Raw genomic sequence first — 26982 nt, forward strand, 5'->3', positions numbered from 1 at the left:
GAAGGGAGGCCTTGAAATACATCCACAGGTAACCCTCCAATTGACTCAAATTGTCAATTAGCCTATCAGAAGCTTCTAAAGACATGACATAATTTTCTGGAATAATTTTCTGGAATTTTTCAAGCTGTTTAAAGGCACAAGTCAACTTAGTGTATTAGTGTACTTCTGACCCACTGGAATTGTGATACAGTGAAATAATCTGTCTGTAAACAATTGTTGGAAAAATGACTTGTCTTGCACAAAGTAGATGTCCTAACCGACTTGCCAAAACTATAGTTTGTTAACAAGAAATTTGTGGAGTGGTTGAAAAACGAGTTTTAATGATTCCAACCTAAGTGTATGTGAACTTCCAACTTCAACTGTACGTTTACGTGACTAACTGATGACTGAACATTCTGGATCGCAATCAATCTGTCATGGCTTTTTAAATATAATTTATTAGTGGGCCTATCAATAAAACAAAAATAAATCCTCTTTTTGGCTTCAACCTCACGATCAACTCTAATTTTAGATGATCTACTTACCTGGGTGAGTTGTAATCGGAGTTATGTGTGTGTGTGGAAGCTTCATTAAAATGCCCAGAAATATTATTAACTTTGTATTACCAGTCACATTGCGACTGATTTAGAATGAGCAAATGTTTAAGTTAATATTCTCTTCTCCTGAGCAATGTAGCTTCCATTGGTTACAATTCATGATCCCTTTTCCTTATCAATAATTTGCCATCAATCACCTCCATTAAGGGCCTTTACTGGGACATCCTGATCAGACACAAGACAACGAGACAGTGGATGGGAAATCTATTAAGACTTTTAATTTCTTTATGTTTTTTACAATACAATTTGAACACGTATTGATAACATTTTGCCTGAATAAGTTACATATTAAATAAATACAATTAAATACTGATTTATTTTTGCCATTGGGTCATCCCCATATTCTGGTTACAGTACTAGAATGAGATGAAGAAAGACTAGACAGTGATGTTATCATTCTGAAGATTATTCAGGAAGTTATCAGCATTGGAAGACCTATTGAACTCCCAATGAATGGAGCTGCCTGAAACAATGGCAACAGTTGGCTCAGATACTTCCTGATCTTGATTATGACAACGTCTCAGTCTCATCCCTCTTTGTCTCATTCTGGCTACAGAAAGCCTCAAGGGGGAAAGAAATACCTTCACAACACAGACAGACAGGAAGGGGAAAGGATCAGGCATTTGCAGCATAGCTTCACCTAGTCTCTTGTTGCTTTTCCTGGAATAACCTAGCATAGACAGTTCTCCCCACCAACCTCTCCACTGGAATAACCTAGCATAGACAGTTCTCCCAACCAACCCACCAACCTCTCCACTGGAATAACCTAGCATAGACAGTTCTCCCCACCAACCTATCCACTGGAATAACCTAGCATAGACAGTTCTCCCCACCAACCTCTCCACTGGAATAACCTAGCATAGACAGTTCTCCCAACCAACCCACCAACCTCTCCACTGGAATAACCTAGCATAGACAGTTCTCCCAACCAACCCACCAACCTCTCCACTGGAATAACCTAGCATAGACAGTTCTCCCAACCAACCCACCAACCTCTCCAATGGAATAACCTAGCATAGACAGTTCTCCCAACCAACCCACCAACCTCTCCACTGGAATAACCTAGCATAGACAGTTCTCCCAACCAACCCACCAACCTCTCCACTGGAATAACCTAGCATAGACAGTTCTCCCAACCAACCCACCAACCTCTCCACTGGAATAACCTAGCATAGACAGTTCTCCTAACCAACCCACCAACCTCTCCACTGGAATAACCTAGAATAGACAGTTCTCCCAACCAACCCACCAACCTCTCCACTGGAATAACCTAGCATAGACAGTTCTCCCAACCAACCCACCAACCTCTCCACTGGAATAACCTAGCATAGACAGTTCTCCCAACCAACCCACCAACCTCTCCACTGGAATAACCTAGCATAGACAGTTCTCCCAACCAACCCACCAACCTCTCCACTGGAATAACCTAGCATAGACAGTTCTCCCAACCAACCCACCAACCTCTCCACTGGAATAACCTAGCATAGACAGTTCTCCCAACCAACCCACCAACCTCTCCACTGGAATAACCTAGAATAGACAGTTCTCCCAACCAACCCACCAACCTCTCCACTGGAATAACCTAGCATAGACAGTTCTCCCAACCAACCCACCAACCTCTCCACTGGAATAACCTAGCATAGACAGTTCTCCCAACCAACCCACCAACCTCTCCACTGGAATAACCTAGCATAGACAGTTCTCCCAACCAACCCACCAACCTCTCCACTGGAATAACCTAGCATAGACAGTTCTCCCAACCAACCCACCAACCTCTCCACTGGAATAACCTAGCATAGACAGTTCTCCCAACCAACCCACCAACCTCTCCAATGATTCTGAAAGTGATACACTCCTAACATAGGTCAGGTGATATCAGCACAGATGTAGGGGAAGAGAATGATTCCTATTTGACCACCGTGATTATCACGGTCGTCAGTCTGTCCCATTGTCACCATTCAACATGGTTTTCTACAGTTCTACGGTGAAATCTGCTCGTGAAATGCTTCAACATGAAAGCTTGGCAGATGATTGGTAACTCTGCTTAGAAGCACCTGCTGCTAACCTGTTGTTCCCTACAAATGCTGTTTTGAATTCAAATACATTTGTACCTACACACTGAAGAAGGCTGTGAAGCCGAAACGTCTGTGTATGCTATCCCTGATGCAGTGAAAACCGTCAAATGAACTAAGCTTTATGCAACATCTTTTTGAGTGAGGACCCATTACACCATTTTGTTTAGAGTAACGACAAGACAGAGATATGGGGGCCTGGTATTTCCCAATGGCTGTGCCCTTCACATACACCATATTGCACTTAGCGCAGTGGTTATTATTCAGAGACTGGGTGGGAAACATCAGAACCATATATATAAATAAATGTCTCTGGGGAACATTAGTAAGATCACAGTTTGTTGTTCACACAATGGTCTTTAAGAAGGGTGTCGAGTCAGCTAGGAGGTTAGGAAAGCACACTGTGTTGTATTTTCCCAATGAACATAACACAGGCCTGGTCCAAAAACAACCCCTAGCCCCTACACCCCTTTGGTTTTCTAATCTACATGAACCAGATAGGCAGAAGAAATATGGCAGAAGTTCCCCTAAGCCCATTGGGAGGCTAGGTGGAGAAGTCGCCATACTGCTAACAGAGGCTGTGGGTTGCTCTCAGACCAGGCCATAATCAGTGCTCACATACTTCACTAATTGACAGGCCAAACAACTAATCGGAATCACAACAGCTGAATTAAGTCTGTCATGACCTCAGAACCATTGGATCTGGTAGAACATCATGTGGAATAGAGAATAATATCTGCTCTGTAAATACTGAACGTTCTGAGTCTGAGAATAAGCCCTTGGACTGCCTTGTCAATCACTGATAGCACGGAAACACAGACAACTTCATCATGATCCATGTTCGGGAGAAGTACAGTATTCACCTCCTCAGCTCTTTACTGATGGGACACCCCTGGTGGTCATTTAAAATGAATATGGCCAATCTCATACGGACCCCTAGCTTCTAGCCCCTCGTACCAGGGCACAACTTCTAGTAGGCTGGATAGCTGTGTGCGATATGGGGAAAGTTCCACATAGCCTATCAGGGGAATGGTGGAGCTATTACCATATTGATTATATCTATCCAGAACTATCCTCAAGTGCCTAGGGGCTAGAGGTTGATTTGGAACTGGCCAAGAGAAATATTGTGGTCTCAGGGAACACCTGTGTCATTTCCTGCAGAAAATCAGAACAGCCTCTCTTTGGGACAGATTTATTTCCTGATTCTACCTGTTTTTACAGTATGGGATAAAGCACTGAAAATATCTTAAGCTAAAATCATGAAATTGTTTCATGAAATGAATTGCCATTGTTATCCTGCGCATAACCTTTATTTGACCTTTTTATCTCCATAACAACAGGTGTAAACAGTGACTGTGGCCCTTATAGTGTGTAGAGCACCAAGCTGTTTCCTCCAAACACTGTGGGAGGTCCTCATAAAACAGTGGCCACCTGTTCTCATACACTGATGAGAACATACACTCTGGTTAATATGGTGGTCTTGCAGGCTCTGAAGCCTCTCAGAGTGATTGCTATTTATCTTTGGCTTAATAGGATGTTTACCAGGTTTTTTTTTTCTTCTCTTAAATAAAAAAAAAAGACAAGCATTGAATTGAACAAAGTGGTTCATTAGGTTTTAGTGACCCCCTCACAGTGTTATATATTGCAGCAACAGACTAGTGTTGAGACCACAATTAAAATAGGCACAAAATGTGGAAGCGGCTTTGCTCTCGGTCTCTGTCTCTGTCTCGCTCTCTCTCTCGCTCTCTCTTGCTCTCTCTCTCATGCTCTCTTGCTCTCTCTCGTGCTCTCTCTCGCTCTCTCTCTTGCTCTCTCTCGCTCTCTCTCTCTCACACAGATCAACCGTACAAAATCAATACTCAGAGACATTGTACACTTAGTCTACACAAAGTAGGAGCTACAAGTATATTTGCAACAATTCAGATACATATACAATGTGTGTGTGTATTAAAACACATTGTATATTTATCTGAATCGTTGCCAATATACTTGTATTAACACACACACCTACACAAACAGAAGCAGCCAGGCGTGCACATACCACACAACCCTTACAGGGAAGTGTGTCTGCCAGATCTCTCTCTCCACATGCCGACTGTGTGTCTGGCACTAGGGGAAAGGTCTGGGGACATGGACAAGCTGTGTGCCCTGTCTGTCTGCCCAGTCTGGCTTCAATGGCCTTTATGAATGACTCGGACTCAATGACTGTGGCTGGGGGAACAGTAGGGGCCCTGTTCAACTGGGTTTCTTTGTTTATAATGGGAAACAATGTGTTGGATTGTGTGTGACTCCAAATATGCATTGTTCATTTGTTGTATTTGGCCATTTTTTTTATTTAACAGGACAACTCAAGGTTTGTGTGTGTGTGATTCCCTCTGCCAGTTATTGTTCCACCAATGCAACTCAATCTTTTTTCATCTCTTCCAATGCAGTAGCATCTGTCTCTCGACATTGCGTGGGGTACAAACCTGCAGTCACCTCGCTCAAACAGACTACTCACTCACAGAGTGGACAGAGGGGATGGATGGACTGATGGATGGACATTCACAAATCTGTTCCCATTGTTTGGGAGGTGTATGTTAAAGTCTAACTAACACACACACACACACATACATATACAAACACACCTAAGACCTTCACCACTGCTCCACCATGAGATCCAACGCTCGGTTGACGTTCAGATCCGAATTGAGGCCAAAGTCGGTCTCAACGAATGGGGCAGATGGAGGACTGAGAGGGCGGAGTCCAGAGGCTAGCGACCCCAACCAATCAGCAGGGTCAAAGGTTGCCTGAACCCGTCTCTTCCGTGAGGTTACAGTGGGAGGCAGGGGAGAAGTACAGATGGGGGAGGGAGAGGGGGTGGGGCGGCTTGGCAGGGAACCATCGTCGAAGGTGACGGTGGGAGCTCCAGCAGGAGGGAGGAGCAGAGAGGAGAGGATAGGAAGTTGTCATCCTTTGAATGACAACGGAAAGGCTGGGACTGGTCTGGTTGGGGAGGAGAGGAGGGGCCGGGGAGGATAGTGACAGGGGATTGGAGGTCTGAGACAGAGGAGGAGTGGGAGTCTAGAAGAGAGGGGTAAGGCAATACAAACAAACAAACAAACAAAAGCTTGTAATTATCCATGACCAGTCTTGGTGACTACAGAACTATAAATTGTCATTGAGAGGCCAGAGAGCTATCCACTCACCCACACAGGTGGTAGGTTCCTCCAGAATGTCCTCTATTGACTGACTGGGGTCCATCTAAGGAGGGCAGAACAGAGACAGGGAAATCACCCAAGGGTTTACTTGACAGGGTCACCTTTTACAAAACACAATGAATGTCAGCAGTGACTCTGATTTACACACACACACACACACACACACACACACTACTTTTTCAGACAGAGTTCAGTGTGTCAAATCGGAGGGAATGTTGTCCGGACCTCTGGCAGTCTCTATGGGGGTACCACAGGGTTCAATTCTCGGGCCGACTCTTTACTCTGTATATATCAATGATGTCGCTCTTGCTGCGGGCGATTCCCTGATCCACCTCTACGCCGACGACACCATTCGGTATACTTCTGGCCCTTCCTTGGACACTGTGCTAACTAACCTCCAAACGAGCTTCAATGCCATACAACACTCCTTCCGTGGCCTCCAACTCCTCTTAAACGCTAGTGAAACCAAATGCATGCTTTTCAACCGTTTACTGCCCACACCAGCTCGCCTGACTAACATCACCACCCTGGACGGTTCCGACCTAAAATATGTATACAACTATAAATACCTAGGTGTCTGGCTAGACTGTAAACTCTCCTTCCAGACTCATATTAAACATCTCCAATCAAAAATCAAATCTAGCATCGGCTTTCTATTTCGCAACAAAGCCTTCTTCACTCACGCCGCCATACTTACCCTAGTAAAACTGACTATCATACCCATCCTCGACTTCGGAGATGTCATCTACAAAATAGCTTCCAATACTCTACTCAGCAAACTGGATGCAGTCTATCACTGTGCCATCCGTTTTGTTTCCAAATCACCTTATACCACCCACCACTGTGACCTGTATGCTCTAGTCGGCTGGCCCTTGCTACATATTCGTCACCAGACCCACTGGCTCCAGGTCATCTACAAGTCCATGCTAGGTAAAGTTCCGCCTTATCTCAGTTCACTGGTCACGATAACAACACCCACCCGTAGCACACGTTCCAGCAGGTATATCTCACTGATCATCCCCAAAGCCAACACCTCATTTGGCCACCTTTCCTTCCAGTTCTCTGCTGCCAGTGACTGGAACTTCGCTGAAGTTGGAGACTTATTTCCCTCACTAACTTTAAACATCAACTATCTGAGCAGCTAACCGATCGCTGCAGCTGTACATATTCCATCTGTTTTTATTTTATTTACTTTTCTGCTCTTTTGCACACCAGTATCTCTACTTGCACATCATCATCTGCTCATTTATCACTCCAGTGTTAATCTGCTAAATTGTAACTATTCGCTCCTATGGCCTATTTATTGCCAACCTCCTCATGCCTTTTGCACACACTGTATATAGACTTTATTTTTTCTACTGTGTCATTTATTTGTTTATTGTGTTATTGGCTTGTTTATTGTTTACTCCATGTGTAACTCTGTGTTGTTGTCTGTGTCACACTGCTATGCTTTATCTTGGCCAGGTCGCAGTTGCAAATGAGAACTTGTTCTCAACTAGCCTACCTGGTTAAATAAAGGTGAAATAAAAAATAAACACACACATACACACTGACCAGTACTCTGTTAATGGCCTCCTGCAACTCATCCTCCAGACTGCGGACGCTGGGTGGGGCTTGAATGGGACTGGCTGTGATCTGCATAGGCAGCTCAAAGTCCTGGCCAATCACGTCCCACGGCTGGCAGCAGAACACCTGATTGGACAGTGGAGGAGGTTAAATTGTACATACTGTATGAAGCTATACAGTATTTAAGGGTGAATATTGTAAATGGTAAGATAAAATCACAGTGATGTGTTGCACTGTCTCAGCTAAATCTTGTGGATGATATAGTTGTGTACCTGTGTGACGTTTGTTGGGGAGAGATGAGTCAAGTATAGGAGAGACTATGGTGTATCTGTCTGTCTGAGTCAGGTATAGGAGAGACTATGGTTTATCTGTCTGTCTGAGTCAGGTATAGGAGAGACCATGGTGTATCTGTCTGTCTGAGTCAGGTATAGGAGAGACCATGGTGTATCTGTCTGTCTAGGTCAGGTATAGGAGAGACTATGGTGTATCTGTCTGTCTAGGTCAGGTATAGGAGAGACCATGGTGTATCTGTCTGTCTGAGTCAGGTATAGGAGAGACTATGGTGTATCTGTCTGTCTGAGTCAGGTATAGGAGAGACCATGGTGTATCTGTCTGTCTGAGTCAGGTATAGGAGAGACTATGGTGTATCTGTCTGTCTGAGTCAGGTATAGGAGAGACCATGGTGTATCTGTCTGTCTGAGTCAGGTATAGGAGAGACCATGATGTATCTGTCTGTCTAGGTCAGGTATAGGAGAGACTATGGTGTATCTGTCTGTCTGAGTCAGGTATAGGAGAGACCATGGTGTATCTGTCTGTCTAGGTCAGGTATAGGAGAGACTATGGTGTATCTGTCTGTCTGAGTCAGGTATAGGAGAGACCATGGTGTATCTGTCTGTCTGAGTCAGGTATAGGAGAGACTATGGTGTATATGTCTGTCTGAGTCAGGTATAGGAGAGACTATGGTGTATCTGTCTGTCTGAGTCAGGTATAGGAGAGACCATGTTGTATCTGTCTGTCTAGGTCAGGTATAGGAGAGACTATGGTGTATATGTCTGTCTGAGTCAGGTATAGGAGAGACTATGGTGTATCTGTCTGTCTGAGTCAGGTATAGGAGAGACCATGTTGTATCTGTCTGTCTGAGTCAGGTATAGGAGAGACCATGGTGTATCTGTCTGTCTAGGTCAGGTATAGGAGAGACTATGGTGTATCTGTCTGTCTGAGTCAGGTATAGGAGAGACTATGGTGTATCTGTCTGTCTGAGTCAGGTATAGGAGAGACCATGGTGTATCTGTCTGTCTAGGTCAGGTATAGGAGAGACTATGGTGTATATGTCTGTCTGAGTCAGGTATAGGAGAGACTATGGTGTATCTGTCTGTCTAGGTCAGGTATAGGAGAGACTATGGTGTATCTGTCTGTCTGAGTCAGGTATAGGAGAGACCATGTTGTATCTGTCTGTCTAGGTCAGGTATAGGAGAGACTAATAATAATAATAATATATGCCATTTAGCAGACGCTTTTATCCAAAGCGACTTACAGTCATGTGTGCATACATTCTACGTATGGGTGGTCCCGGGGATCGAACCCACTACCCTGGCGTTACAAGCGCCATGCTCTGTATCTGTCTGAGTCAGGTATAGGAGAGACCATGGTGTATCTGTCTGTCTGAGTCAGGTATAGGAGAGACCATGGTGTATCTGTCTGTCTAGGTCAGGTATAGGAGAGACCATGGTGTATCTGTCTGTCTAGGTCAGGTATAGGAGAGACCATGGTGTATCTGTCTGTCTGAGTCAAGTATAGGAGAGACCGTGGTGTATCTGTCTGTCTGAGTCAGGTATAGGAGAGACTATGGTGTATCTGTCTGTCTGAGTCAGGTATAGGAGAGACTATGGTGTATCTGTCTGTCTGAGTCAGGTATAGGAGAGACCATGGTGTATCTGTCTGTCTAGGTCAGGTATAGGAGAGACTATGGTGTGTGTATCTGTCTGTCTGAGTCAGGTATAGGAGAGACCATGGTGTATCTGTCTGTCTGAGTCAGGTATAGGAGAGACCATGGTGTATCTGTCTGTCTGAGTCAGGTATAGGAGAGACTATGGTGTATCTGTCTGTCTAGGTCAGGTATAGGAGAGACCATGGTGTATCTGTCTGTCTGAGTCAGGTATAGGAGAGACTATGGTGTATTTGTCTGTCTGAGTCAGGTATAGGAGAGACTATGGTGTATCTGTCTGTCTGAGTCAGGTATAGGAGAGACCATGGTGTATCTGTCTGTCTGAGTCAGGTATAGGAGAGACTATGGTGTATCTGTCTGTCTGAGTCAGGTATAGGAGAGACCATGGTGTATCTGTCTGTCTGAGTCAGGTATAGGAGAGACTATGGTGTATCTGTCTGTCTAGGTCAGGTATAGGAGAGACTATGGTGTATCTGTCTGTCTGAGTCAGGTATAGGAGAGACCATGGTGTATCTGTCTGTCTAGGTCAGGTATAGGAGAGACTATGGTGTATCTGTCTGTCTGAGTCAGGTATAGGAGAGACCATGGTGTATTTGTCTGTCTGAGTCAGGTATAGGAGAGACTATGGTGTATCTGTCTGTCTGAGTCAGGTATAGGAGAGACTATGGTGTATCTGTCTGTCTGAGTCAGGTATAGGAGAGACCATGGTGTATCTGTCTGTCTGAGTCAGGTATAGGAGAGACTGGTCTGTCTGTCAGGTATAGGAGGGACGGATGTATGTATCTGTCTGTCTGTCAGATACAGGAGAGACTGGTGTATCTTTCTGTCTGAGTCAGGTATAGGAGAGACTGGTCTGTCTGTCTGAGTCAGGCGTGTTAGTTTACCTGTGTGAACAGGATCTCTGTCTGTCCTTCCCTCTCTGGTGTCCCTCTGGGCCATCCTGGATCCTGTTGCAGGAAGGGATGGAGGGAACCCCCACAGGATAGAGACAGAGGAGGAGATAGCCTCTCCCTGGGCCTGCTCCTCATCCTATCCCTCATCTCCAGCTCCAGGCTCAACTCCTGCTGCTCCTGCTCCGACCGCCAGGGGGCGCCAGTCAGTGGCAAAGAGGAGCATGGGGGGAGACCGGGGCTGGGTGTCGACGATGGGGTTAACGCAGCGGCCAGGAAGCCACACTGCTCCCCCACCACACTGACCCCTATTCCATTAGTATTACCATTCGGAATGCCATTAACAATTCCGTTTGGAACCCCGCTCAGAATTCCAGTGGACTGGATGTAGACCTGATGGTTAGGGCTGTTGGTGGGGGAGTCAGTTCCAGAGCTGGGGCTGGAGCTGGGGTAGTGGCTGGGGGTGAGCAAGGAGGTGGGGGTAAGGGGTTCCTGGCTGGTATCCAGCTGGCAGAGGGGCACAGGAGTCAAGCACAGGTGGGGCAACTGGAAAGGGCGGAGCCTCTGGAGGAGGGCGGGCTTGGTGCCGGAGACAGGAAGACCTCGCTCACGCAGCTGCTGTCGCAACTCAGACACCTGGGAGAGAAGGAGGACGGGGTGTGACAGAGGAGAGGGTCAGGGACAGCAAATAGAGAGGGATGAGAGAAAGAGGTCAGAGAATGAAGAGAAGCAAGCAATGACAAAAGAAGGAAGAGAAGGTACAGATAAATAGGAAGTGAGAAGTGCTATAAACGTTAAAATGTTCAAGTGATTGTCCTGCCCATATTACCGTGAGGTCGACCAGGTTAGGTGGGAGGAGCTCAGACTTGTTGGAGGGACTTGTGTCCACAGAGGTGTGGTTTGTTACCATGGATACAGGCTGAGGGTTCTGGTGCATGGCTCCAGAGAACCTCACCATTTGGTTGGTGTCTCCACTTTGATAAAAACAAAACATTCATGCTAGTTGCCAGAGCTCATGTAATGGTTAACCAACTTTAAATGGTCTGATGAACAGTATAACATCTGAATGAAACCACAGTTCTTGAGAGAAGGCCCAGGGGGAGGGAGGTTTGGTGTATGTAGTGCTACCTACCTGGGTGTGACGGTGAGCTGCTGCTGGTCCTGTTGCTGCTGGTTCTGCTGTTGTTGTTGTTGGTTCTGGAGGATCTGCAGCTGGAGGAACACCTGCTGTTGCTGCAGGAGGCTGGAGTAGGCGGGGTCTAAGAGCTGGGCTGGGGTGGGGCTCCTCTGACTGGCCCCTCCCCCTGAGCACAATGTTAATAATGATCAACTTCCCTGCTATTTAGTGGACTAATTTTTACATGACAATTTGTCATGTAAAGCACATTGGGCTGCAAGTACTGTATGAAAGGTAAAATATACATAAAACATAATCATGATTTTTAAAGTATAGACTATTACCGGCAGTCCCGGCCGTGCCTCTCTGGTCGGGGGGAATGTACTGATGGTATTTGAGTTTCCTCATCTTGGGCTGTGAATCCCGTGGTTTCCGCGGGCGGGGGGGGCGAGAGGAAGTCAGGGAGGGAGTAAGGGAGGAGGAGTCGGAGGGAGGTGTGAGCGACCGGGCTGTCTGAGAAAGGAAGAGGGAGAGGGGAGAGGGGGGAGACAGAGAATGAATCAAAGTAATATTTCTCATATCCATATTTTTTTTAGAAATGTATTATTCAAGCATTGTCAAAATACATAAACAGTATAACCTGAGAGAGGTCAGATCAGTTCTGATTAGTACAGCCAGTTCTGATTAGTACAGCCAGTTCTGATTAGTACAGCCAGTTCTGAAATTACTACCATGTTATGAGTTCCTAAGGCAAAGTTAAGAGCAGGATGTATACAATCTGTCATGTAACATATGTGATCCTTTCAGGTTGTAACAGTTGAACAGTCAGTATCCTATAGCTGAATCCTGCCATTAAACACGTGTGAAACCGTGACAACTGACAGTGTGTCCAGTCAGCTGTGACATCGAGCAGGTGTGTGTGTGGGTGCCTAAATCCATAGGGCATAGTGTAGTAGTGACTGTCGACACTAATAAATGTGTAATACCAGAGTGAGTGTGCACATTATGCTATGTGGTTGAATACCTGTCAGGAGACACCGGGAGAAGAAGAGACTGATATACTGTGTCTGACCCTCACAGTCAGAACATGTCTGTCTCTCTATGCAGACAATGCATTAACATCTGTAATACCGTATATGCATGGGATTATTTTTGATTGACTTTACCACCAATCAATCAATAAATCAATCAATCCATTGTTACTGCTTCAGTCATTTCATTCTTAGTTTCTTGAATGCTTTTTACAGATGCATTTACACATTGTTCTGGATGTGTGCTTGGTCTATTTCTGAGTAACCCTGTTCCAATACCTTTGGCAGCAGGGACGTTGCATGGGAGGTCAGATACATCCCCTTTGGTCTCCCGGTCGTTGCCATGGAGTTGGAGTCGCCCACGGTCATGCTCATTGACTGGCTGATGCCCTCGGTTGCTGGGAGCAAAGCCAAGATAGACTGCAGGACAGAAATATAAACAGCTAATAGCAAAGGATCTGATCCAAACATGACTTGCAGTTCTAAAGTCAGATTTCTGTTTCCCGTGTTGATGGTTGAGGTTAGGATTTAGGGGAAAGTAATCTCACCTGATGGTTAGGATTAAGGGAAAGTAATCTCACTTGATGGTTAGGATTAGGGGAAAGTAATCTCACTTGATGGTTAGGATTTAGGGGAAAGTAATCTCACCTGATGGTTAGGATTAGGGGAAGGTAATCTCACCTGATAGTTAGGATTAGGGGAAGGTAATCTCACTTGATGGTTAGGTTTTAGGGGAAGGTAATCTCACTTGATGGTTAGGTTTTAGGGGAAAGTAATCTCACTTGATGGTTAGGATTTAGGGGAAAGTATAGTGGGTTCGATTCCCGGGACCACCCATACGTAGAATGTATGCACACATGACTGTAAGTCGCTTTGGATAAAAGCGTCTGCTAAATGGCATATATTATTATTATTATTATTTAATCTCACTTGATGGTTAGGGGAAGGTAATCTCACCTGATAGTTAGGATTAGGGGAAGGTAATCTCACCTGATGGTTAGGATTAGGGGAAGGTAATCTCACCTGATAGTTAGGATTAGGGGAAGGTAATCTCATCTGATGGTTAGGATTAGGGGAAGGTAATCTCACCTGATAGTTAGGATTAGGGGAAGGTAATCTCACCTGATGGTTAGGTTTTAGGGGAAGGTAATCTCACTTGATGGTTAGGATTAGGGGAAGGTAATCTCACTTGATGGTTAGGATTTAGGGGAAGGTAATCTCACTTGATGATTAGGATTAGGGGAAGGTCATCTCACTTGATGGTTAGGTTTTAGGGGAAGGTAATCTCACCTGATGGTTAGGATTAGGGGAAAGTGATCTCACTTGATGGTTAGGATTTAGGGGAAAGTAATCTCACCTGAAGGTTAGGATTAGGGGAAGGTAATCTCACCTGATAGTTAGGATTAGGGGAAGGTAATCTCACCTGATAGTTAGGATTAGGGGAAGGTAATCTCACTTGATGGTTAGGATTAGGGGAAGGTAATCTCACCTGATGGTTAGGATTAGGGGAAAGTAATCTCACCTGATGGTTAGGATTAGGGGAAAGTAATCTCACTTGATGGTTAGGATTTAGGGGAAAGTAATCTCACCTGATGGTTAGGATTAGGGGAAGGTAATCTCACCTGATAGTTAGGATTAGGAGAAGGTAATCTCACCTGATAGTTAGGATTAGGGGAAGGTAATCTCACCTGATAGTTAGGATTAGGGGAAGGTAATCTCACCTGATGGTTAGGTTTTAGGGGAAGGTCATCTCACCTGATGGTTAGGTTTTAGGGGAAGGTAATCTCACCTGATGGTTAGGTTTTAGGGGAAGGTAATCTCACCTGATGGTTAGGGTTAGGGGAAGGTAATCTCACCTGATAGTTAGGATTAGGGAAGGTAATCTCACCTGATGGTTAGGTTTTAGGGAAGGTAATCTCACTTGATGGTTAGGATTAGGGAAGGTAATCTCACTTGATGGTTAGGATTTAGGGAAGGTAATCTCACTTGATGGTTAGGATTTAGGGGAAGGTAATCTCACTTGATGGTTAGGATTTAGGAGAAGGTAATCTCACTTGATGGTTAGGATTTAGGGGAAGGTAATCTCACTTGATGGTTAGGATTAGGGGAAGGTAATCTCACCTGATGGTTAGGATTAGGGGAAAGTAATCTCACCTGATGGTTAGGATTAGGGGAAAGTAATCTCACTTGATGGTTAGGATTTAGGGGAAAGTAATTTCACCTGATGGTTAGGATTAGGGGAAGGTAATCTCACCTGATAGTTAGGATTAGGAGAAGGTAATCTCACCTGATAGTTAGGATTAGGGGAAGGTAATCTCACCTGATAGTTAGGATTAGGGGAAGGTAATCTCACCTGATGGTTAGGTTTTAGGGGAAGGTAATCTCACCTGATGGTTAGGTTTTAGGGGAAGGTCATCTCACCTGATGGTTAGGTTTTAGGGGAAGGTAATCTCACCTGATGGTTAGGGTTAGGGGAAGGTAATCTCACCTGATAGTTAGGATTAGGGGAAGGTAATCTCACCTGATAGTTAGGATTAGGGGAAGGTAATCTCACTTGATGGTTAGGATTAGGGGAAGGTAATCTCACCTGATGGTTAGGATTAGGGGAAAGTAATCTCACCTGATGGTTAGGATTAGGGGAAAGTAATCTCACTTGATGGTTAGGATTTAGGGGAAAGTAATCTCACCTGATGGTTAGGATTAGGGGAAGGTAATCTCACCTGATAGTTAGGATTAGGAGAAGGTAATCTCACCTGATAGTTAGGATTAGGGGAAGGTAATCTCACCTGATAGTTAGGATTAGGGGAAGGTAATCTCACCTGATGGTTAGGTTTTAGGGGAAGGTAATCTCACCTGATGGTTAGGTTTTAGGGGAAGGTAATCTCACCTGATGGTTAGGTTTTAGGGGAAGGTAATCTCACCTGATGGTTAGGGTTAGGGGAAGGTAATCTCACCTGATAGTTAGGATTAGGGGAAGGTAATCTCACCTGATGGTTAGGTTTTAGGGGAAGGTAATCTCACTTGATGGTTAGGATTAGGGGAAGGTAATCTCACTTGATGGTTAGGATTTAGGGGAAGGTAATCTCACTTGATGGTTAGGATTTAGGGGAAGGTAATCTCACTTGATGGTTAGGATTTAGGAGAAGGTAATCTCACTTGATGGTTAGGATTTAGGGGAAGGTAATCTCACTTGATGGTTAGGATTAGGGGAAGGTAATCTCACCTGATGGTTAGGATTAGGGGAAAGTAATCTCACTTGATGGTTAGGATTAGGGGAAAGTAATCTCACTTGATGGTTAGGATTTAGGGGAAAGTAATTTCACCTGATGGTTAGGATTAGGGGAAGGTAATCTCACCTGATAGTTAGGATTAGGAGAAGGTAATCTCACCTGATAGTTAGGATTAGGGGAAGGTAATCTCACCTGATAGTTAGGATTAGGGGAAGGTAATCTCACCTGATGGTTAGGTTTTAGGGGAAGGTAATCTCACCTGATGGTTAGGTTTTAGGGGAAGGTAATCTCACCTGATGGTTAGGTTTTAGGGGAAGGTAATCTCACCTGATGGTTAGGGTTAGGGGAAGGTAATCTCACCTGATAGTTAGGATTAGGGGAAGGTAATCTCACCTGATGGTTAGGTTTTAGGGGAAGGTAATCTCACTTGATGGTTAGGATTAGGGGAAGGTAATCTCACTTGATGGTTAGGATTTAGGGGAAGGTAATCTCACTTGATGGTTAGGATTTAGGGGAAGGTAATCTCACTTGATGGTTAGGATTTAGGAGAAGGTAATCTCACTTGATGGTTAGGATTTAGGGGAAGGTAATCTCACTTGATGGTTAGGATTAGGGGAAGGTAATCTCACTTGATGGTTAGGATTTAGGGGAAGGTAATCTCACCTGATGGTTAGGATTTAGGGGAAAGTAATCTCACCTGATGGTTAGGTTTTAGGGGAAGGTAATCTCACTTGATGGTTAGGTTTTAGGGGAAGGTAATCTCACTTGATGCTTAGGTTTTAGGGGAAGGTAATCTCACTTGATGGTTAGGATTTAGGGGAAGGTAATCTCACCTGAACATGGGTGGGACTATGGTTAAGGGGCAAGACCCCAGGGGACAGGTCACTCAGCGATTGGTCGTCTAAGAACCCCAGCGACGAGGAGAGGGCTGGTGATTGGAGGACCCCGAGTTGCTCGGGAGACAAGGAGGAAGAGCAGGAAGAGATGCCATCTTGGAAGACATCTGAGGGGAGAGGGAAGGAGACTGGGCCTAAGGGAAGAGGGGGAGGAGGAATAGGTTAATTAGTAATGACATCTGGACTGTTTCATAACATCTATAGTTACTTCGTGCGTGTGTGAGTTAACTCACGGTTCTCCGGAGGCAGTATGTGTTTGTGTATTAGGTCCAGAGGTCCGGGCCGCTGCTGGACCTTTTCTCCAAGGTTGTTAGCCGGCCGAGCCTTCTTCTGCTTTCCGGTCCCACATACACTCCTGTCTATTAGAGAGAGAAGCAACACACTCCTTTCTGTTAGAGAGACTATAACTGTGTTGACATGGGCATTCAATCCCAGTTCAACCCAGCAGGGTTACCCAAAACGTCTGCCTTAAAGGAACCACATACCCCTGGAGACACATAAATAACAACACAACCAGAAATGCAACAATAATAGTGGTATTTTAATCACAATGGAAAATGAGAAGAATAGGGGGAGAGGATAGAGAGTAGAAGAGAGAGGATAGAGGGGAGAAGAGAGAGGAGGATAGGAGAAGAGCGAGGAGGAGAGGATAAAGATAAGAGAGACGAGGAGATGATAGAGAGAGGAGGGGATAGAGAGTAGAAGAGAGAGGAGGACATGATAGAGAGTAGAAGAGAGAGGAGGAAATGATAGAATAAGAGAGAAGAGGAGATGATAGAGAGTAAGAGAAGAGAGGATAGAGAGTAGAAGAGAGGTGGAGAAGAGAGAGAAGAGAGAAGCTGACAGGAGAGGAGGAGATGATAGAGGGTACTAGAGAGAGGAGGAGAGGATGGAGAGTAGACGAGAGAGGAGGAGAGGATAGAGAGTAGAAGAGAGAGGAGGAGAGGATAGAGAGTAGAAAAGAGAGGAGGAGAGGAGAAGAGAGAAGGGGCGAGAGGATAGAGAGTAGAAGAGAGAAGAGGATAAAGAAGAGGAGAAGATAAAAAAGAGGAGGAGAAGAGAGAAGCTGGCAGGAGAAGAGAGAGGAGGAGAGAGAAGAAAAGAGGATGAGAGGAGAAGAGAGAGGAGAAGAAAGAAGCTGACAGGAGAAGAGAGAGGATGAGAGGATAGAGAGTATAATTAGAGGAGGAGAAAGAGAGGATGAGAGGATAGAAAGCAGAAGAGGATAGAGAGTAGAAGAGAGAGGAGGAGAGGATAAAGATGAGATGAGAGGATAGAGTAGAAGAGAGAGGAGGAGAAAGAGAGGATGAGAGGATAGAAAGGAGAAGAGGATAGAGAGTAGAAGAGAGAGGAGGAGAGGATAAAGAGTAGAAGAGAGAGGAGGAGAGGATAGAGAGTAGAAGAGAGAGGAGGAGAGGATAGAGTAGAAGAGAGAGGAGAACAGGATAGAGAGTAGAATAGAGAGGAGGAGAGGATAAAGATGAGAAGAGAGGAGGAGAGGATAGAGAGGAGGAGAGGATAGAGAGTAGAAGAGAGAGGAGGAGAGGATAGAGAGTAGAAGAGAGAGGAGAAGAGTATAGAGAGTAGAAGAGAGAGGAGGAGAGGATAAAGATGAGAAGAGAGGAGGAGAGGATAGAGAGGAGGAGAGGATAGAGAGTAGAAGAGAGAGGAGGAGAGGATAGAGAGTAGAAGAGAGAGGAGGACATGAAAAAAGAGAGGAGGATCTGTCCATCATTGCTTGGCTTGACAGGTTGTATCCAATGAAACCTGCCTGTAATGGAGAGCAACATGGTTCATGTCTATGTGTGATTGACAGGCAATGGAATACCAATTCCATCATAGGGCTCTGAACCTTCATTTCATGAGAGAGAGAGAGAGAGAGAGAGAGAGAGAGAGAGAGAGAGAGAGAGAGAGAGAGAGAGAGAGAGAGAGAGAGAGAGACAGAGAGAGAGAGAATGTACCCAATTGTCATACTTGAGTAGAACTAAAGATACCTTAATAGAAAATGACAAGTAAAAGTAACCCAGTAAAATACTATTTGAGTAAAAGTATTTGGTTTATTAAATATTCTTAAGTATTAAAAGTAAATGACATACATAATTTCAAATTCCATATTAAGCCCATTAGATAGCACAGTTTTATTTTATTTTTTTACGGATAGCCAGGGGCACAATGCAACACTCAGACATAATTTACAAACATGTGTTTAGTGAGTCCGCCAGATCAGAGGCAGGGATGATGACCACGTATTTCCTTGATAAATGTGGCATTGGACCATTTTCCTGTCCTGCTAAGCATTAGAAATGTAACAAGTTTTGGGTTTCATGGAAAATGTATGATAGTAAAAAGTACTAGAGAGAGAGAAAGGGGAAGAGAAGAGAGAAGACAGAGATAGGTGGTGAGGAGTATTATGCTTTGCTGGGAGCATACTAAATGAGTCAGACAACAGACAGCAGCAATACAGTGGACAGACAGACGGGGCATCATCACCTTGTGCAGTTTTAATGTTCAGAACACACAGGGGCGACTTCTGAGTGGCGCCATCGTCAGTTAGACGCTGCATTGGGAGACAGCAGGTCAAACCAGAAAGCCAGTTTTGGGGTCAGTTTCAATTCATTTAAATGACATGGCCTAAATTATCATTATTTCTTTATGTAAAATGATTTTGATTACATAGGGTTTGCTTTTGTCATTGTAACAAAATCTGTATTGTTACTATTTGCATTTATTGTAGCCTACGGTAACAGTGGGACAACAAGTCTCTTCTTTAGTTTGAGAGAAACATTGAGCTACTTACCAAAGCTTTACTCTGGTCTTTCTCTCCTTTGTGAGAGGAACAGGCAGTTTTCAACCCTAGAGGGAGGGGAGAGAGAGAGAGGGGGAGAGAGAGAGAGGGGGAGAGAGAGAGAGAGAGAGAGAGAGAGAGAGAGAGAGAGAGAGGGAGAGAGAGAGAGAGAGAGAGAGAGAGAGAGAGAGAGAGAGAGAGGGAGAGGGAGAGAGAGGGGGAGAGAGAGAGAGAGAGAGAGAGAGAGAGAGAGAGAGAGAGAGAGAGAGAGAGGGAGAGAGAGACAGGGAGAGAGAGAGAGAGAGAGAGAGAGAGAGAGAGAGAGAGAGAGAGAGAGAGAGAGAGAGAGAGAGAGAGAGAGAGAGAGAGAGAGAGAGTCAGTCTCATTGGAAGGTAGTGTAAAGAAGAGAGAACACCCAACCCTGTCAGTGAACATTAACAGTAACTCCACTCACCAGAGTCGATTTCATTTTTCCTTCGGTTCTGAATCCTCAACTGCAAGACTGAAAGACAAGCAGTAGAGAGGTGGTGAGTTAGATGTATGAGAAACCTGGAATAACCTGCAAGGTAACTCTGGGTAAAAGGTACTGTCCTATGTTCTGTAGTACAATATCCTTCTGTAACATGTGACTGAGCAATCTCTGCACAAAGACAACAACTCCATCCACACACACATACACTGCACACACACCTTCACACTAAGAGGTTAATTGGGGGAGGGGCTGATAGGTTTGGCAATGTTTCCCACAATGCATTCCAGTGCTGAGTTTTGAGATCTGAGAGAAATGGAGGGAGGGATGGAGGGAGGGGACAGCAGTATGAGAAGGGTTTGGGGGGGGGGGCTGTAACTATTTATCCGTCAGTATGTCTATTTCTGTCACCCCCATCCCCCCTTCAGCTGTCCCTCTCTCTCCAGAACTCTCTACCTCCCTCCCTTCATGCACACTAAGTCAATTCTTCTTCCCCTATTTCCTGTCAGCCGACCGCCACTCAGAAAGAGACCCCATTACATTACTTCAGTAAAAGCACCACCAGCCTGGTTCTACAGTAAATAGCTACCTCTTAGCCTGGTAACACCTACCTCTTAGCCTGGTTACTGCACCTCTTAGCCTGGTAACAGCTACCTCTTAGCCTGGTAACAGCTACCTCTTAGCCTGGTAACACCTACCTCTTAGCCTGGTTACTGCACCTCTTAGCCTGGAAACACCTACCTCTTAGCCTGGTAACTGCACCTCTTAGCCTGGTAACAGCTACCTCTTAGCCTGGAAACACCTACCTCTTAGCCTGGTAACTGCACCTCTTAGCCTGGTAACAGCTACCTCTTAGCCTGGAAACACCTACCTCTTAGCCTGGTAACTGCACCTCTTAGCCTGGTAACTGCACCTCTTAGCCTGGTAACACCTACCTCTTAGCCTGGAAACACCTACCTCTTAGCCTGGAAACACCTACCTCTTAGCCTGGTAACAGCTACCTCTTAGCCTGGTAACAGCTACCTCTTAGCCTGGTAACAGCTACCTCTTAGCCTGGTAACAGCTACCTCTTAGCCTGGAAACACCTACCTCTTAGCCTGGTAACTGCCACATCTTAGCCTGGTAACAGCTACCTCTTAGCCTGGAAACACCTACCTCTTAGCCTGGTAACTGCCACATCTTAGCCTGGTAACAGCTACCTCTTAGCCTGGTAACAGCTACCTCTTAGGCTGGTAACTGCCACCTCTTAGCCTGGTAACTGCCACCTCTTAGCCTGGTAACTGCCACCTCTTAGCCTGGTAACTGCCACCTCTTAGCCTGGTAACACCTACCTCTTAGCCTGGTAACTGCCACCTCTTAGCCTGGTAACACCTACCTCTTAGCCTGGTTACTGCACCTCTTAGCCTGGTAACAGCTACCTCTTAGCCTGGTAACAGCTACCTCTTAGCCTGGAAACACCTACCTCTTAGCCTGGTTACTGCACCTCTTAGCCTGGTAACAGCTACCTCTTAGCCTGGAAACACCTACCTCTTAGCCTGGTTACTGCACCTCTTAGCCTGGTAACAGCTACCTCTTAGCCTGGAAACACCTACCTCTTAGCCTGGTTACTGCACCTCTTAGCCTGGTAACAGCTACCTCTTAGCCTGGAAACACCTACCTCTTAGCCTGGTAACTGCCACATCTTAGCCTGGTAACAGCTACCTCTTAGCCTGGTAACAGCTACCTCTTAGGCTGGTAACTGCCACCTCTTAGCCTGGTAACTGCCACCTCTTAGCCTGGTAACTGCCACCTCTTAGCCTGGTAACTGCCACCTCTTAGCCTGGTAACACCTACCTCTTAGCCTGGTAACTGCCACCTCTTAGCCTGGTAACACCTACCTCTTAGCCTGGTTACTGCACCTCTTAGAATGGTAACAGCTACCGCTGAGCCTGGTAACTGCTACCTCTTAATACCGTATTGGACTGGCTACTCTGACTCACATAGGCCTCCATGCTGACTCGGTCATGGCACTGTGTGTGTAATCGGTTGTGAGGTGGAATAATTGATTGGAATCTCAGAGGTGAAATTTGACCAGATTTGTGTACCGGACCCAACTAAAGTTCCAGACATAGGCCCTGGCCCGCTCCAGGGAACTAACACATGCAATCATCACTTAAAGGGTACCCAGAAGAGTTGATTGACTACTTATAAACCATTTATAAGCCCTGTACAGATGGTAGGTCAATTTAGTTTACCGTTAACAATGAACCATCTGTAACTGAGTGTTAACAAATGAAGTCAGAATCTTGATGACAGATAAGAGCAGGAAGGTGACTGTGTAAAATACTGAAGTTGGATTTAGCTCCGTGAGATTATCTTCCCGCTTTGGGCAAGCATTCATGGACAGAGAGAAATAACAGAGATTGGATTGAGGTTATAATCGTCTCCTCAACCGTCTATAATGTGAAGTAAGCTCATAGTGAACCTTATAGGTTATCAATGATCAGAGTTGTATTCAAGGTTTAAAAAGGCTTCTAAAGTTTGTAATTTTCCCTTTAAAATGTATCAACCCCTACAAAAATGTCACATTTTTACCGTCCAATAACACACATTTCCTGTTAGTGCAGGATTATTTTCCTGCCATGAGAAACTGATCTAATAAAATGGTTGACTATCACCACCACTGTCCACGGGCACAGCACACCTACCGCTTTTCAGCTTTGACCACAGTCATGGTAGCATACTCAGGGTATAGTAGTACATCTTCCTCAACACAAGTTACACAACCCATATTGCCATCCTTCCATCCATAGGCGATTAATTCCACATCAACCAATCAGACAACATTCACCTATTGACAAAAGTATTGATTGGTCCTTCATAGCCTTCAACTATTTCCTCCATAGCTGAAGAGATAGTGGGCTCGAAGCAGCAGGACAGCTGATACTTAGTTAGCCAGTCTAACTCATTTAAATGTCTCTTCTAATGAATCCAATCTGGAAACCTCAAGACACTTCCTGGTATTTAAATAAATAAACTCATCAAATCTAATCTGAACCTCCAGCTACCCAAGACAGGCCTGGTAATGAACAGCTGTTGGAACAAACAGCAGGAATGTCTCTATGACCTCATTTCCTGTCCCTACCAAGCCTCTTTATGACAGCAGCAGACTGACAACAACAGCGGCGGCCATTTTTAAGGGGCACGTTCCAATTCTTGAACGCAACTGCTGCTAGTTAAAGGACAGTAACCTATGACTGATGGACCTAACACAAAACATAAAGCCCCACTCCAACAGGCCTGGCCCGATGCAGCCCCACCCCAACCGGCCTGGCCCGATGCAGCCCCACACCAACCGGCATGGCCTGATCCAGCCCCACACCAACCGGCCTGATGCAGCCCCACCCCAACCGGCCTGGCCTGATGCAGCCCCACACCAACCGGCCTGGCCTGATCCAGCCCCACACCAACCGGCCTGGCCTGATCCAGCCCCACACCAACCGGCCTGGCCTGATCCAGCCCCACACCAACCGGCCTGGCCTGATCCAGCTCCACCCCAACCGGCCTGGCCTGATCCAGCCCCACACCAACCGGCCTGGCCTGATCCAGCCCCACCCCAACCGGCCTGGCCTGATCCAGCTCCACCCCAACCGGCCTGGCCTGATCCAGCTCCACCCCAACCGGCCTGGCCTGATCCAGCTCCACCCCAACCGGCCTGGCCTGATCCAGCTCCACCCCAACCGGCCTGGCCTGATCCAGCTCCACCCCAACCGGCCTGGCCTGATCCAGCTCCACCCCAACCGGCCTGGCCTGATCCAGCTCCACCCCAACCGGCCTGGCCTGATCCAGCTCCACCCCAACCGGCCCAGCCAGATCCTCACCTGAGCGGAATTTGTTCCGGATGAGAAGCGACCTCTCAGAGGCCAGCAACGTCATGACGGAGAGGAGGAGGGGAAGGAGGGATGAGAGGAGGAACAGAAAGAAAGAGTGGAATCCTGTTTTTATTCCCACTTGGGTGGGAATCAGGAGGAATGGACTCTTCTGATTCTGTCTCTCTCTGTGTGGAAAGCAGAGAACAGATAGAGGCAGAGATGGAACAGGGGAGGTCAATGCTTTTGTTTATCCCTTGAGAAAAATATATTGGCACTGAGTACAAGACACAGACCAGAGCAGTAGACAGAAGAGAGTTATGGAGTGGACAGAAGTAGAGAGACACCATCTGACACACACAGGATAGAGTGGACAGAAGTAGAGAGACACCATCTGACACACACAGGATAGAGTGGACAGAAGTAGAGAGACACCATCTGACCCACACAGGATAGAGTGGACAGAAGTAGAGAGACACCATCTGACACACACAGGATAGAGTGGACAGTAGTAGAGACACACCATCTGACACACACAGGATAGAGTGGACAGTAGTAGAGACACCATCTGACACACACAGGATAGAGTGGACAGTAGTAGAGACACACCATCTGATACACACAGGATAGAGTGGACAGTAGTAGAGACACACCATCTGACACACACAGGATAGAGTGGACAGTAGTAGAGACACACCATCTGACACACACAGGATAGAGTGGACAGTAGTAGAGACACACCATCTGACACACACAGGATAGAGTGGACAGTAGTAGAGACACACCATCTGACACACACATTATAGAGTGGACAGAAGTAGAGAGACACCAGCTGACCCACACAGGATAGAGTGGACAGAAGTAGAGAGACACCATCTGACACACACAGGATAGAGTGGACAGTAGTAGAGACACACCATCTGACACACACAGGATAGAGTGGACAGTAGTAGAGACACACCATCTGACACACACAGGATAGAGTGGACAGTAGTAGAGACACACCATCTGATACACACAGGATAGAGTGGACAGTAGTAGAGACACACCATCTGACACACACAGGATAGAGTGGACAGTAGTAGAGACACACCATCTGACACACACAGGATAGAGTGGACAGTAGTAGAGACACACCATCTGACACACACAGGATAGAGTGGACAGTAGTAGAGACACACCATCTGACACACACAGGATAGAGTGGACAGTAGTAGAGACACCATCTGACACACACAGGATAGAGTGGACAGTAGTAGAGACACACCATCTGACACACACAGGATAGAGTGGACAGTAGTAGAGACACACCATCTGACACACACACAGGATAGAGTGGACAGTAGTAGAGACACCATCTGACACACACAGGATAGAGTGGACAGTAGTAGAGACACACCATCTGACACACACAGGATAGAGTGGACAGTAGTAGAGACACACCATCTGACACACACAGGATAGAGTGGACAGTAGTAGAGACACACCATCTGACACACACAGGATAGAGTGGACAGTAGTAGAGACACACCATCTGACACACACAGGATAGAGTGGACAGTAGTAGAGACACACCATCTGACACACACAGGATAGAGTGGACAGTAGTAGAGACACCATCTGACACACACAGGATAGAGTGGACAGTAGTAGAGACACACCATCTGACACACACAGGATAGAGTGGACAGTAGTAGAGACACCATCTGACACACACAGGATAGAGTGGACAGTAGTAGAGACACACCATCTGACACACACAGGATAGAGTGGACAGTAGTAGAGACACACCATCTGACACACACAGGATAGAGTGGACAGTAGTAGAGACACCATCTGACACACACAGGATAAAGTGGACAGTAGTAGAGACACACCATCTTACACACACAGGATAGAGTGGACAGTAGTAGAGACACACCATCTGACACACACAGGATAGAGTGGACAGTAGTAGAGACACACCATCTGACACACACAGGATAAAGTGGACAGTAGTAGAGAGACACCATCGACATTGACTAGACCACGCCTCTCACGGCAGACTGCCACAATCACAGAAAGAGAGGAGAGACACACACATACCGTAGATATAACGAGAAGAAAGAGGAAGAGACAGTAGGAAGCATTTAGAACGACAGAGGAAAAGGAGGAGAGGCGAGGAGAAGAGAGAGACAGGGTGAGTTAGGCCATATGAGTGACAGTGACAGAGGCAGTGACAGATACCCAGATGCCAAACAGTGAGTGCACAGGGGACACTTATTATAATGGACACATAAAAAGCCACAACACCTATCACAGAGGACACAACTGTGCAGAGGCTGGATGCACAGATTTAAAAGCGAAAGAAAGTGAAAACTGCCACAGAGAAATATATGTTTTTATCTACACACAGAGAACCATGGGAGAGAGACAGAGGTTATTACCACTAATTCACACACACTTCATTAATGCACACACACCATTTATTGACTATATTGACTATGCCGCTGGCCACCCATAAGACAAATTGGGAAAGCCTGAACAGCATGAAAGTGGACACACACAGAGTGACTGAGATTATTTACACAAAATCACTGAGCTGGTGTTCATTAACACACAATCACACAAACACACAGTTATTTACAAACTAGATTAGAGCAATACCCATACAGTAGGATATTGATGAGTTCTCATATCACACAGTAGGGCACTGAGAGAGAGAGCGAGAGAGAGAGAGAGAGAGAGAGAGAGAGAGAGAGAGAGAGAGAGAGAGAGAGAGAGAGAGAGAGAGAGAGGTAAATAAGGTAGAATGAAAGATAATACTTACTGAAATAGAGAGAGAAGTCCCTTGGGGGAACCTGGAGTGGGTTTAAGATTAAATTAGAGAGAGGTGCAAGAAGGAAGAGAGAACTTCAAGTGCGTTTAATGACGATTTCTTTCATGTTCCTTTTCTTGTTATATTGTTTCTCTCTCTCTCTCCACACTCGTTAATCCCCTGGAAAAGGGTTCTAAAGGTGGACTTGGGGAGGAAAGAATATGATGTTCCTTCCTTATCATAGAACTAACCTTATCCTTCTCTCGCTCTTTCTCTCTGGACCTGTCCCTAAAGCGTCCTGGTCACTCCCCCTCTCCCATGTCTCTCTCTCTCTACCCCTCCCTCACCCCTCTCCCCCTCCTTCACCCGTCCCAGCGACATACATCTGTTGACTGATTGGCTGATTGATGGAGAGATCGAGTGACGATAAGTGGTTGTGTGTTTGTGTCTTTGTCAAAAGTATTCACAAAATGGATGACTCATGTAAACATGCACTTGGCATTGTTACAAACTTTGGCCAGATACACAACACTAGTCTG

The 26982-nt window shown here is 45.8% G+C and overlaps 1 protein-coding gene across 50 annotated transcripts; it reads right to left on the minus strand.

Annotated features, from left to right (window-relative positions):
• Positions 1-790: 790 nt before the first annotated feature.
• On the minus strand, positions 791-26761 carry LOC118378896 (myocardin-like). Of its 50 annotated transcripts, none has more exons than XM_052494979.1 (19): positions 26695-26761; positions 26456-26486; positions 23659-23834; positions 19784-19831; positions 19341-19396; positions 19034-19100; positions 16777-16902; positions 16481-16677; positions 12697-12837; positions 11731-11899; positions 11402-11573; positions 11099-11243; positions 10264-10905; positions 7423-7560; positions 5857-5911; positions 2162-5731; positions 1850-2109; positions 1434-1589; positions 791-1345 (listed from the first exon to the last, which is right to left on the minus strand). In XM_052494979.1, exons 3-16 carry the CDS (start codon positions 23711-23713, stop codon positions 5481-5483), a joined length of 2262 nt encoding a protein of 753 aa, XP_052350939.1. In that variant the 5' UTR covers positions 23714-23834; positions 26456-26486; positions 26695-26761; the 3' UTR covers positions 791-1345; positions 1434-1589; positions 1850-2109; positions 2162-5480. The 50 variants fall into 50 exon arrangements, with proteins under 50 accessions (XP_052350939.1, XP_052350949.1, XP_052350950.1 ...); XM_052494989.1 differs by lacking the exon at positions 26695-26761 and adding an exon at positions 1607-1693 and having other exon boundaries at positions 1434-1554; positions 26456-26688; XM_052494990.1 differs by lacking the exon at positions 26695-26761 and adding an exon at positions 1607-1745 and having other exon boundaries at positions 1434-1502; positions 26456-26688.
• Positions 26762-26982: the final 221 nt, after the last annotated feature.

This window comes from Oncorhynchus keta, chromosome 34 (genome assembly GCF_023373465.1).
Source record: "Oncorhynchus keta strain PuntledgeMale-10-30-2019 chromosome 34, Oket_V2, whole genome shotgun sequence".
NCBI lineage: Eukaryota > Metazoa > Chordata > Actinopteri > Salmoniformes > Salmonidae > Oncorhynchus > Oncorhynchus keta.